Here is a 12,600-nt window from a genome sequence, read left to right as displayed (position 1 = left end):
TTAGTTATGTACGACCGTGATGCATACCCTAAGCAACTACATTAATGATTTCAATCTCATATAAGGAGAACCCTAGGATACCAGGCATCATGTAATCAGGAAATTCTATCATGCAATTCCTGAAGATCCCTAGCCTAGCACTAGCATGCTGTTCTAACATATCACATAATCAAATAACTGTATGGTATTTTGGGGTCAACTTACTGGATTCGGCTGATGGTACACCCTGCATGCTCCTTTACTTATTTTGAAAACCATTTGAAAATCATTTTGAAAATCTTTTCCCTTGATTTGAGACTGGAGTCACACGAGTGTTCCTCCAATTCACTCAAACCAAGGCTCTGATACCAACTTGTAACACTCATAAAATTCAAGCAAATTTAAAACTGTTTAAAACATTTAAAGCCAACAGTTATTACAAATTTGTTTTCAAAATAGTCTAATATCAGAGTTTTTTCCAGAAACATAAATAAAACATGAGGAGTTGTACGATCATGTCTTCGCCTTGCCGTGATCCCCTGATGTACCTGAAACAATAAATTGAAACTGTAAGCCCGAAAGCTTAGTGAGTTTCCCCCAAAATACCCATACCCACAACAATACACATATGATCATAAACAGCATACTATGGGTCCAATCATCCTCGGGATGGAATACCCCAGGCCCACAACCAACATGTTGGAATCCCTACATACTATGAGTCCAATCATCCTCGGGATGGAATACTCACGGCCCACAACCAACAGCTTGGAATGCCTATGTCTATTGGCTTTCGCACAAAGCAAATAAGCCTCAACCGCCACACAAACATGTGCACATATAACAGATAATCACACAACAGTCTATAAACAACAACTGATCTAACGAATCATACCACATACCACATAATACTATCCTACCCTCTAGGATACCGAACTAACAGGTCATACCACATATCACATAATATCATCCTACCCTCTAGGATACCAATCTAACAGATCATACTAGCACAACACAACCAAATAACAATTCAAAGGGGTCGGCCTGGGTGCCTTAGACCCTTAGGTATAGTGAGGATAACTCACCTCGTAACTGCCGACTGGAAATAGAAAGCTTAACTCTCGGATCACCGCCACCACTCCTCCACCTATATCCAACACATCCCAAAGTTCATAAATTCCCGAGATACCCCTAGAAGTCAACTGGTCAACCCTTGGTCAAAGTCAAAGTCAACTAGCAAGGTCAACAGTCCATGTTAACCTCAACTCGTCGAGCACCCTCAACTACTCGCCGAGTTCTTGCCTAATTTTACCAACTCGCCGAGTCACTCACCGACTCGTCGAGTCCAAGGCAATCTTTAACGTACCCACCGAGTCACTCTGCTGACTCGCCGAGTCTACGACAATCTTCATCGGACTCGACGAGTCGTTCATACGACTCGCCGAGTCCCTTCAGTCCTTCATCCATACATATGCTTATTAAGCCATGCAAAGGCTCCAGATTGCAGATCCAACCTTCCAAGGCCTGCTTATCACGTAAAGTTGCAAACTTTACGTGCATGCAAAGCTTGAAGGCCCTAAAATGACAAAAACTAAGCTTGAAATGAAGTCCAACACTTGAGGGAAGGCTCCTACCTGCTAAAGCTGCTACCTTTATGGATCTAGAGACCAAAGGGAGTCCAGATCTGAAGTTATAACTTCAGATCTTGGCTCAAACACAAAAGCCTTTCCTAAAACCCATCCAAAAAGAGGTTAAAGATGAGATGAGCCCAAGAGACAGCTTAATACCTTCCAGAGAGTGTCAACTGATGTATATCTTTGCTTCTCACAAGTTCCCAGCTTCGATTTTACTTGTTTCCCCCAAGTGTTCCTCACCAATATCTCTCTTCCAAGCTCTATGACACCAAGAAACACACACACACACGATTTAGGGTTTAAGGGTGCCAAGGAACTGTAAAGGGGAGGCTGGGGAAGGCCAATGATCCTTTAAATAGGGTGCAATTCCCCGGGATTTAGGGTTTCATCTTTCAGTTCCTACTCGTCGAGTCCCTTCTTGGACTCGGCGAGTAGGTCACTAAAACACGCGGACCAGCCCGCTGCTACTCGACGAGTGGGGCAGCCAACTTGTCGAGTAGACCTTGAAACCAAGAAAATTCTTACATTAACCAATACCTGAAAATCGGGGCGTTACACAAGAAGGAGTTTATAGATCCAGAATAATTGCCTCATCCACGACATTTTGCTGGTATAAAGCTTGAACCTTGCCTTATGGTCTTTTAGATCTCCATTTTGGAGTTCCTTGCTTGTTTTTGGTCTAAATGATATGATTCTTGGGGTTTGGACGTCCCAAGTGGAGAACATTTCAGATCTAAGGCCTTAAAGGGTTCTCATGGCATAAAGGTGCCAACTTTATGGCCATGGAAGTCCCATGCAACCTTTAGACCATCATTTTGGCCTTTTGGGGCTTCTAATGGCCATGCATGTTGAGAAAGCTGGGACTTTACGTGATCTTTTTGTCCCTAGATTCCAGATCCAGGACCTCATGGTTTATCTTGTAGTTTTGGTGGTGATGGGATTAAGACTTTGGCCTTTTTGGGTTAGGGTTTGAGCTTAATACCTTTAGGAAAGGTATTAATGGGTAAAGTTGGAAACTTTACCCTTCCAGAGGCATTTCCAGTTTAGATCTAGAGTATGGAGTGTAGATCTGAAGAATAAGGGATTAATGCATTAAGAAGGGCTAACAGACTGAAGAACTCGACGAGTCCATAGAGGAACTCGACGAGTTGGGTCGAAGTGTCCCGATTCTGTTAAAAGGAAGAACTCGGCGAGTTGGAGGAAAACTCGATGAGTTGGATCGCGATTTCAAGATTTTATGATTCATGGGAACTTGGCGAGTTGAATGGCAAACTCGACGAGTTAAGTCAACTCGGGGCTTTGACTTTGACTTTGACCTAGACTTGACTTTAACCATAGTTGACCCTAAAGGGTTATGAGTATGAAATGGTATCTAAGGGGTTGTTTTGGTTCGGGGAGTAAGTAGAGCTGATTCCGGGCAGAGACATTTCAGCTATCATCCGACATTCAAGGTGAGTTTCCTCTTGGATTGAACGGGTCGAAAGCACCAATGACGGCTCGTGTATGCCATGTGTGCTGATTAGTAGCTAAGTGTGGGCAGGGCCCATATCTTAGCATTATTTGAGTACGGATATGGAATGGATTGGTAGATTTGGTTATACTTGTTGTCTGTGTGATACTTGTATTTGTTTCTTAGTTAGCTGAGTGTGAGCGGGGCCCGAATCTCACTATTAGCTGAGTGTGGGCGGGGCTCGTGTCCCTTAGATAGCCGAGTGTGGGCGGGGCCCGTATCTCCTACATAACTGAATATGGTCGGGACCCGTATCTCACTAAGCGTGGGCGGGGCCTGAATTTCATAGGGTGGGGCCCGTTATCCGAGTGTGGGCGAGGCCCGTATCTCCTTGAGTGTGGGCGGGGCCCGTCTCTCCTAGTTGCATGTTATATGTATGGTATGTGGTAGTTTGGGGAGACTCACTAAGCTTCGTGCTTACAATTTACAGTTTTGGTTTCAGGAACTTCCGGTAGCAAAGGGAGGAGCTCGGGATGACTGCATTACACACACCATGATGTTTTAGCCTGGGATGTTTACTCTGATGTTTTTGATATGGATACTCTGATTGTGATGCTTTGGATACTTTGACTTATGTTTCTGTCGGATGTTTTGATAACTATGGTTTTATTTAATAATCAAAAATGAAATTTTTTGGTTCTAAATTTTGGGATGTTACAGTTAACTTTTTGACCATTTTGACTTTTGGTCAAACTTGGGTAGAAGTGAGTATTTAGCTAAGGGGATAGTCTTGGTTTGGCTTTACGTAGCTCATGTTCATTGTTATATTGCTTGGAATGTATTTGAGCTTCTACTATTTCGTTCAGGTGAGTCTTCTCACTATACTTGTCTGTGTGGTAGTATATACATGTTGACCAGGTGGGTCTTAATTGTAGATTGATGTTACATGTGAATTGAGTTGTTAATAACTCCCAGACTGCTGATAGCCCCTAGGGTTGATGATAACCAGTGAGGTGTTGTTAATCCACATGGCATGTTGTCAGACTATTGGGACCGCTGATAGTCCCCAGAGTTGACGATAGTCCAATAGTTGTGTATAGTGTGTGTGTTGTATGTGATATTCAAGACTGTTGATAGTCCTAGAGCTGCTGATAACCCTTAGCTGATTATTATGATGTGTTGTATGTGATATTTTGGGGAACTCACTAAGCTTTGTGTTTACAATTATGGATTAAATATTATGCTGGTACTTATCGGATTGCGAAGACGAGACTGTACACACACATCAACAATTTTATGATTCAAGATTCAACATTGTCTTCTTTATAACTCTAATTTCTGAATAACGGTTTATGAACATATGGTTTGACTTGAATGTAATTTTTATTAAAAATGGGTGTTTATATTGTTTTAAAAATGAAATATTTTGTCTGTAATTTGGGATGTTACACAAAATTGAGATGATCAAACAACACAACAACAACAACAACCACATTAATACAATTAGATTAGAGAATGGTTATCATGTATTATTGATGCTTCAAAGATGTGAAAACATTATAATGGTGAATTTAAGAATATGGTTTTTGATAGACACCCATAGCCACGGTGTGGTGTTGAACGGAAAGAGACAAAAAGTAGTGGCGGTGACGAACGAAGGGCGTATTATATTAGGGTGTGTTTTTCAACGAGCTTTTGAAAGCTTTTACGATCTTTTAGGTTAAGAAAAAACTTGAATTAAATAAAAATCTTAGTTCAAGAGTGCAACCTTAAAACTTTTATTTTAGACAAAAACTCATGATCCAAAAGCTACTTTAAATAATTTATGAGAGCTTTTTAGGAGATTTTAATGTTTATATTTTGTGTCATTTTACACCATTAAAAATCTTATAGCAACTTTTATCAAACAGTTTACACAAATAAAAGCTACAATTTTAGCTACCAACTAGTTTTGTGAAGCATACGCTAAGTTATTGAGAGTAAATTAGTAGTGTGAAAGTAAAGAAGTTTGATTCTTTGATTTTGAGACAATCATTAGAAATAACTTACTACTTCAAATATTAAAATGATTAGTTATGGTTAGTCAAATTGTTTAAAGGCCACTTATCAAAGTTTTGTGATAAAACGATCGTATTAGGTTCTGAAATAATGGTTGTAAAAATAATGTTAGTCAATTGATATTGTTATTTTGTAAAAATAATGTTACTCAATTAATATTGTTATTGGAAAAACCCATAAGGTTGATTTCTTTGAAATAAAATGTTAACCCTATAAAAAATTATTGGTGTCAAAATAAGTAAAAAAATAAAAGGAAATTAAAGAAAATTGGATGGGTCAAGCGGCCAAAGATCAAAATTATTTGAGTTTAAGTGAGTCGAGCCATGATTGGTTGGGCTCAGCTATGGTTGGGCCATACATGTGGGTATGAGTGATCTAGGATGGCAGCCCTGGTTCATTGTCATGTTAAATGCATGTTTAAATCAGTAACGGGTCTTCGACAACTCAAAGTTGCAATTTTACTTATAAATTATGTTTGAGAGACTAGCTGAAAAACTAAATTTTAGTTGAAAACTAGTTTTTGCCGGATAAATTAGTTATCTAGAAAATAATAATATTTGGTAGGAAATTAATGTAATTTATATGAACTTTTATCAAAAATATCAGCAAGATTCAAACAACATTCAAGAGTTATCTGGTTGGAGAGAGAGAGAGAGAGAGGTTAATTGGTTTTCTATTTTGCTTTTTTATTTATTTAAATCAAAAAATTAATGAAAAAAAACCGAAAAAGAAAAAAGTAAGGATAAAATCGTCATTATAAAAAAGGTCAAAACAATTTGGACCAAACTCACAACAAAATGAAAAATTTAAACCTCTCTGATGCCAGTGAAAGTGACAATTTTTAGTAATAATTATCTTGTAGGAAAATTGGTCTAGATTAGAAGGATACCAAACAAAAATTAATTTATGCAAGTGAATTTGTTAAGGTATAAAACTGATCATACGTACTTTAACACAAAAAATATGTATACAAGTTTGTTTTAGTTTCCATCCATGTTAAAAAAGTTTTTTAAATATTTTTAATGATGAAATCAGATTTATATACTATTTTGGCATTTGATACATGAATAGTACCAAAGTTTTCTAATGTAAGTGAATGGCATGAAAATTAGCAAATGTTTATTGTTTTGCATACCAACCGAAAACTAATTTTTAGCTTATAAGCTAACTTATCAATAAACTATCACATATAACTTTTTGAAAACCTAACTGATAAGTTGCTTTTTAATTACTTAAGTGGTATCACCAAATATTACATAGTAATTAACTCAAAAAATAATATAGCTTGCGTGTCAACACAACCTAAATCAAGTTCCAATTTTAGCTTATTTTTTCAACTTGGTACGCTCACCATTATCATGTAGACATACATCATGTGCTCAAAAAAACACCAATCTTTCCTGCAAATTACACAAAAAGAAAACCAAAAAAAAAAAAAAAAAAAAAAAAAAAAAAAGATTCAGACTCTTCTAGTTATTCAAACAACATGATCTCCTTAAGACAATATTTCCGCTTCAATGATTGCCTATATAATAGCCTTTGCATTCTCATGATGCTCCTAGCAATGTAACCTCAACAGAAGAAACACCATTAATCCTTGAGATGATGCTCAAAAAGAGATGCCATCTCAATCTGCAATACATTTTTAAGATTTCAGTCAAAAAAATTTACAATTTTTATTTCACAAAAAAGTCATCAGTCAAAGCAACTTACAGCAGTCAAAGCTGCCTCAGATCCCTTATTCCCTGCTTTACCACCAGCACGATTCAAGGCCTGTAACAATACAAAAATAATGATCATTTGTTTAAGGTAAAATATTATAATATCTCAATTCTCAAAATCTTAAACTAATTATTAAAATATACCTGATCCATGTCTTCACATGTCAAGACTCCAAATATGCAAGGAACACCTGTAACAAACAATATGTAAGTATCATAATTCATATCATGGCTTTAAATATAAAGTTAAAAACAACCTGAATTAAGTCCAGCAGAAAGGACTCCAGATGCAGCTGAATTAGCAACAGCATCATAGTGGGTAGTATCACCTCTAACCTACAAAATCACAAATCACCATTTTCATGTAAGATATTATATATCTTGTTTGCTAGATTTATTGAACATGATATAAAAAGTTGGGAATAAATATATCACCACAGCTCCTATACACAATATTGCATGATATTTTCCTGATTTTCCAAGCTTTTCAGCAACTAAACCAATCTCAAAACTACCAGGAACCCACACAACCTAATAATATGAACACAATAATGTTAGTCACAGTAGCATAAAATGGCCCAATAAATTATACAAATGGAGATAATACATAATTACACACATCAATATCTTCTTCCTTCACTGAATACTTCTTGAATGTGTCCAAAGCACCATCCATCAAAGGCCTTGTGACAATTTCATTAAACCTTGCAACTACCTATGTCAAGAAAAGCAGTAGACATATTACAAAAGGTAAACAAAATCTGAATTATCAAGGAATTTTTGTGTATTTAACATGTAGTAAATGGTGAATAGTCTACAGAATCCCAAAATTACTATTACCCAAGAGTTGGCATACTGAAAATGTAAAACAGCTCAAGCCCTCTCTGTTATACATGATACATTTGAATCATGAATGTTGATTACCAAAGAAAAGACACTTGGCAATGTGTATATAAATATGTTCAACAGTTCAGCAAAAGAATGCTGCTAAAAGGGACTCAAATTTGATTTCAGAATTGATAAAATTTCAAGAAAGTTGAACGAGTTAATTTAAAAAGATTGAATTCTATGATATTAAACTTGAAAATGTCGGTTAATATGGTTTGCGTTAACTAGACAATCGACATCATGAATCCAGGACCCTGAAAATTCCCATACTAATAATTAGAGGGAAGAAATTGGAGAAAGAAAGAAAAACAGAGAAAAGATAGTGAGTGTACTAACGATAGCAAAGCGAAAACCCTCAGCCTTGGTCAGAAAACCGGTCAATTGACGAACAGCTTCTGTTTGAAAGGGTGATTTCTTCTTCTCTGCCGCGGCTGCCGTTACAAATAGCGGGTTTGCCAAACCTTACAGTATCACAGACGTATATGTATGAATGCCAAATGAACAAATTGAGCGTGGAATGTTGAACAAGTATAAATCTTACATTTTGGGGAAAACTGGATCAGGAGAGATGTAGAGGAAGTTCTACGTGGAGGGAGAAGGGCAAGTGATGAAGAGCGAAGACGTGTTCCCCTTGAAGATAATAACGATGAGGTATCATCGTGAAGAAGATGGAGAAATGTTGAAGAAGCTGTGGCAGTGGCCGCCATTTTCGTCTGCTACCTGGAATTTGGGTCGAGATTTTGACTTGCCAAGGATTTCACACTTTCTCTCTATGGTTCGCCGTCTGAATTTTTTTGCACCCAAATATTTTCCCCTAAACATCAGTTAGATTAATAAATAAGAAATGAAATAATAAAAACTAGTGGAAAAACCCGGGCTTCGCCCCGGACCGTTTTTTGTGTTTTTTATGAAAAAATATAAAAATTTTCACTATAATGACCAAAAGTGTCAAAATGGCTAAAGAATTAAAGGGGTTGGAATTAGCAAATTTTTAGAAAAGAGACCAGTTATCAATTCCTTAAATGTTATATTTTTAATGGCAAAATAATACACAAAATAGTACTCTAAATTGATTATTTTTTAATTTTTATTTTTGTAAAGTGAACTTCCATAACGTGGATTTCGAAACCAACTTTCGCATACCGACTAATCTAATATTCCAATATTACGAAAATAAGGTTATTTTTTATGCCTTAAAGTAACTGCAAACGAACTTACGTAGTAGTCAAAAGGGCTGAGACCAGAGGGAGTGGAGTGCATTTTCAGCTTACGTGACATGTGAAACCGCAGTGAACACCGCCCCCTTCAAGTTCTTAGGGTCTGATTCGTAACCAATATAATTAGGTGATGTTGATAGATAGATGGAGGCGGCGGCAGATGTTGATGGTGGCAGCAGAGAGACGATTCAATCGCTAACATATTGTCGGTGTTATCTCCTGCGTGGGCAATAGAAGCTCAGAGAAAAAAACACCACGTAGATGGTAGCTTTGGACCTGAACAGACGTGGAGTAGGTTCAAAGCGGTGAAATGAGTAAATGGATCAAAAAAGAATGGCAGTGCAGAAGGATTGAGAAGGAATGACCAACCCAATACAAATAACATAAAAAGGGACGGAATTGCAACTTCAAGAAAAAACTGGGCAATTACATTGATATGTGTTGAACTTTATTTAGTTAAAAAAACGAAAAAAAGAAATTCCAAAATGGTTAATAGGCAAAATAGAAGGACCAATTATGTCAAACCCTTTAGTTAAAAAAAATCCAAAATGGTTAAGAGGCGAAATAGAAGGACCAATTATGTCAAACCCTTAGGAACTTTACTGTTCCTAAGGGAACCGAAAATTAATCTATTATATAATAACTCACATATTCATTATTTAAAAATAAGATAACTATTTATTTATTTTTATAATTTTGCATATATATATTTTAGAGTAAAATGTATTCATAACAAAAAAACAAAAAAATACATTTTATATCCGGAACAAAGATTAATTCAAATACCAGAAATTCAGAATCACAAATGTTGTGTAACATCCGGATTTTTAGAGGTATATTGGTGTGGGTGAATCTTATGATTAAAAGAGAGACTCGACGAGTTGAGGGTCCAACTCGCCGAGTCGAGTCGGGTTCTCCAGTGGATTTAATGAGTGGACTCGGCGAGTCCGAGGAGAGGGACTCGCCGAGTAGGTGCTGGGCAGAGAAACGCTAATCTCCGGGGTTTGGGATCTATTTAAAGGCACGTATAGCCTCCTTGGCCCTTTCCCAACAGTGTCTTCGTCCCTTGAGAGAAACCCTAGAGTTATTTATGAGCTAGAGAGGAAAGAGGCTTCTTGGAGGTCATTTCTTTGAGAAGAAGATTAAGGGAGTTGCAAGGATCTCAGAGGAGAGTTGGTGGATCAGTCTCATCTTCATTTCAAGCTTCAAATCTGGTACAACTCTTGCCTCCATTGTGTTTGAGTAGATTTCATTGGTTGTAAAGTTGGGCTTGCATCCATATTGATGGGGTTTTGGGTGCATCCAAACCCTTTTTCGAGTCAATTGTAGATCTGGACCTTGTGAGGTCCAGGGATCCAGAAAGTAGACAACCTTGAGTGAGTAGCCTTGGAGCTTTGAAGCTATGGAGCTTCAATGGAGTCAAAATGGTGTATAGAGCAAAATACACCATGCATGAGCCTCAAGTTCAGACCTTTGCGTGACTTTTGGGTAGTAGGGGGTTAGATCTATGAGTTTGGGTTGCAGATCTGACCTCAAATGACTGAATGAGAAATCTGTGGGAGCCAACTCGCCGAGTCCATGACGCGAATCGACGAGTCGTAGCGGGTTTGACCGAGTAATCTTGACCTAGTGTTGGCTCGCCGAGTTGGGAGTCAACTCGACGAGCTGAGTGAGTCCTAGGTAGAGTTCAGCTGAGGCGAGGGGACTCGACGAGTCGCATGGGTGCACTCGACGAGTAGGAACTAAGAACTAAGAACTAAGAACTCATGACAATTAAAAATCTATAAATATAAATATCTATCTTATCAAAAGATGATTGTATATTTTTAAGCATACGTATAGTGATATTTACAAGAACAAATAATGTTTATTACATTTTTTAACATTTAAATATGAAGAATACTAGTGACGATAATATCATTTTTGTTAATACATTAATTGATATTATCGCCTTCATAAATATTATATTTAATTTGTATTATATTCAAGCATTAGAAGATGTTGGATGAGTGGTTATATTCTTTGATTTTAAACCAAGAGGTGGTGGTATCAGTTCATCTCCAAGATATTATTTGAGCTTTAATTTTGTCAGTCTTATAAGAGTATCCCTGATCACCTTTGAGATAAAACTTTCATGATCCTCACGTTTCATATAAGAGAGTCAATCTGGCGCTCCTCATCTCTATATAAAGTTTCTCAAGAAATGATTAACACTCCTCATCTGAGTCAAAGTAACTCGTTGAGTTGCTGAGTTTTATTAAAAAAGCCAAACAAAAACCAAATAAAATAATTGACAAAAAACCGCAAAAAAAACCGAACCGCAAAAAAACCCGCAAAAACCAAACCGCATAAAACCGAACGGTGCGGTTTCTAAACTTCAAAAAACCGAAGTTGCGGTTTTTGGTTCGGTTTTGGCCAAAAACCGCACCAAACCGCACCACGCTCACCCCTAAACATAAGTAATAGAGGCCTTGGAAGGGTAAAATGGTCTTTTACCCACTTTAGAGAGTTAGAAAGAGAGGGAACCGCCTTCGATTATCTGAGTCGTGAAAAAGAGTTATTATAAGAGATATTCATCCTATGTGTTAGGAGGTGGCGAGTTCGAGATTCAAGTGTGAGGATAGCTGCTTTCTGCTTGCCAGGTGAGTCTTCTCACTATACTTTACCTTGAGTGGTAATTAGAGTTATGTGACAGAGTATCTTGTATGCTATGTATGTGATGTGTTGCACTGCATTATTTCTATGTGATTTATGCTGTGTGTATTCCAGAGTTTACAGAGTTAGGACCGGAAGGTCCACAGAGCTAGGACCAGAGGGTCCACAGAGTTAGGGCCAGTGGGCCCACAGAGTTATAGCCTCGAGTGGCTAATATGTGTTATATGTGGTATTTTGGGGAACTCACTAAGCTTCGTGCTTACCGTGTTATGTGTTATGTGTTTCAGGTATCTCAGAGGATCGCGGGAAGGCACCGGCTTGATTGTACACACCAGAGAAAGAGTCATGTTTTGAGGATCCTGGCTTATTAATGAAGTTGTGTTTTGTAAATTTTAATAAACGAGATTTCTATACAGTATGTTACGAAAAGTATGCGATTTTAAAATGAAATTTTTGTTTGAAAAATTACGGTGTTACATGTTGTCTATTGAGTTGCAAAAGAAAATCTCATTTCGAGTTTATTGAGTTACAATTACAAACCTTGAATGCAGCGGAGTCTCGTGGAGTGCAGACGTCAGAGTGGATGTCTAGCTGGTCGTGAGTCGTAAGGAAGGCTACAATACTGGAGTAATATATCTATAACATTTTTTGACATAACATTATCATTATTGTTGTTGTTATTATTATTATTATAATATATAACATTTTAGCAAATGTGGATAGTACTTGTATTATTTATTATTATTATTATTATAATATATCTATAACATTTTAGCAAATGTGGATAGTACTTGTATTATTTATTTTTATTCTTACTTCTTTCTTATAAGGCCTTTTCTAAAGTCACATCTCCAAGCTCCATGCTGCATCTATTTTCTCATAATCACCACCTTAAACATTCATACTCATGTAAATAACTTTTTATTTTTTTTATTTTTTCTTTATAATTAAATTAAATAGCTTCTTTTATTTTCTTATAACAAATTTTATTACCTAAT

General features: G+C 36.9%; 1 protein-coding gene across 1 annotated transcript; it reads right to left on the bottom strand.

Annotated features, from left to right (window-relative positions):
* Positions 1–6,424: 6,424 nt before the first annotated feature.
* LOC145134566 (6,7-dimethyl-8-ribityllumazine synthase, chloroplastic-like) lies at positions 6,425–8,539 on the bottom strand. The gene is made up of 8 exons (XM_079069402.1): positions 8,272–8,539; positions 8,067–8,191; positions 7,462–7,557; positions 7,278–7,373; positions 7,100–7,178; positions 6,987–7,033; positions 6,835–6,894; positions 6,425–6,753 (listed from the first exon to the last, which is right to left on the bottom strand). The coding sequence occupies exons 1-8, from the start codon at positions 8,435–8,437 to the stop codon at positions 6,712–6,714; spliced, it is 711 nt and encodes a 236-aa protein (XP_078925528.1). The 5' UTR covers positions 8,438–8,539; the 3' UTR covers positions 6,425–6,711.
* Positions 8,540–12,600: the final 4,061 nt, after the last annotated feature.

The sequence above is a fragment of the Lactuca virosa genome, chromosome 8 (genome assembly GCF_052849685.1).
Source record: "Lactuca virosa cultivar CGN04683 chromosome 8, Lactuca_virosa_CGN04683_v6, whole genome shotgun sequence".
Classification (NCBI taxonomy): Eukaryota; Viridiplantae; Streptophyta; class Magnoliopsida; order Asterales; family Asteraceae; genus Lactuca; species Lactuca virosa.
Note: the sequence above shows the minus strand (reverse complement) of the source record. Positions and strands in the feature narration are given on the sequence as shown.

Bases quoted from the DNA above. Each gene is read 5' to 3' on its own strand.
- LOC145134566 (XM_079069402.1), bottom strand. From the start codon at position 8,437: ATGGCGGCCACTGCCACAGCTTCTTCAACATTTCTCCATCTTCTTCAC. The intron at 7,558-8,066 runs GTTAGTACACTC...TTCTTGACATAG, and splicing joins AGGGTTTTCGCTTTGCTATC to GTAGTTGCAAGGTTTAATGA. The intron at 7,034-7,099 runs GTTGTTTTTAAC...TGTTTGTTACAG, and splicing joins TTCTGCTGGACTTAATTCAG to GTGTTCCTTGCATATTTGGA.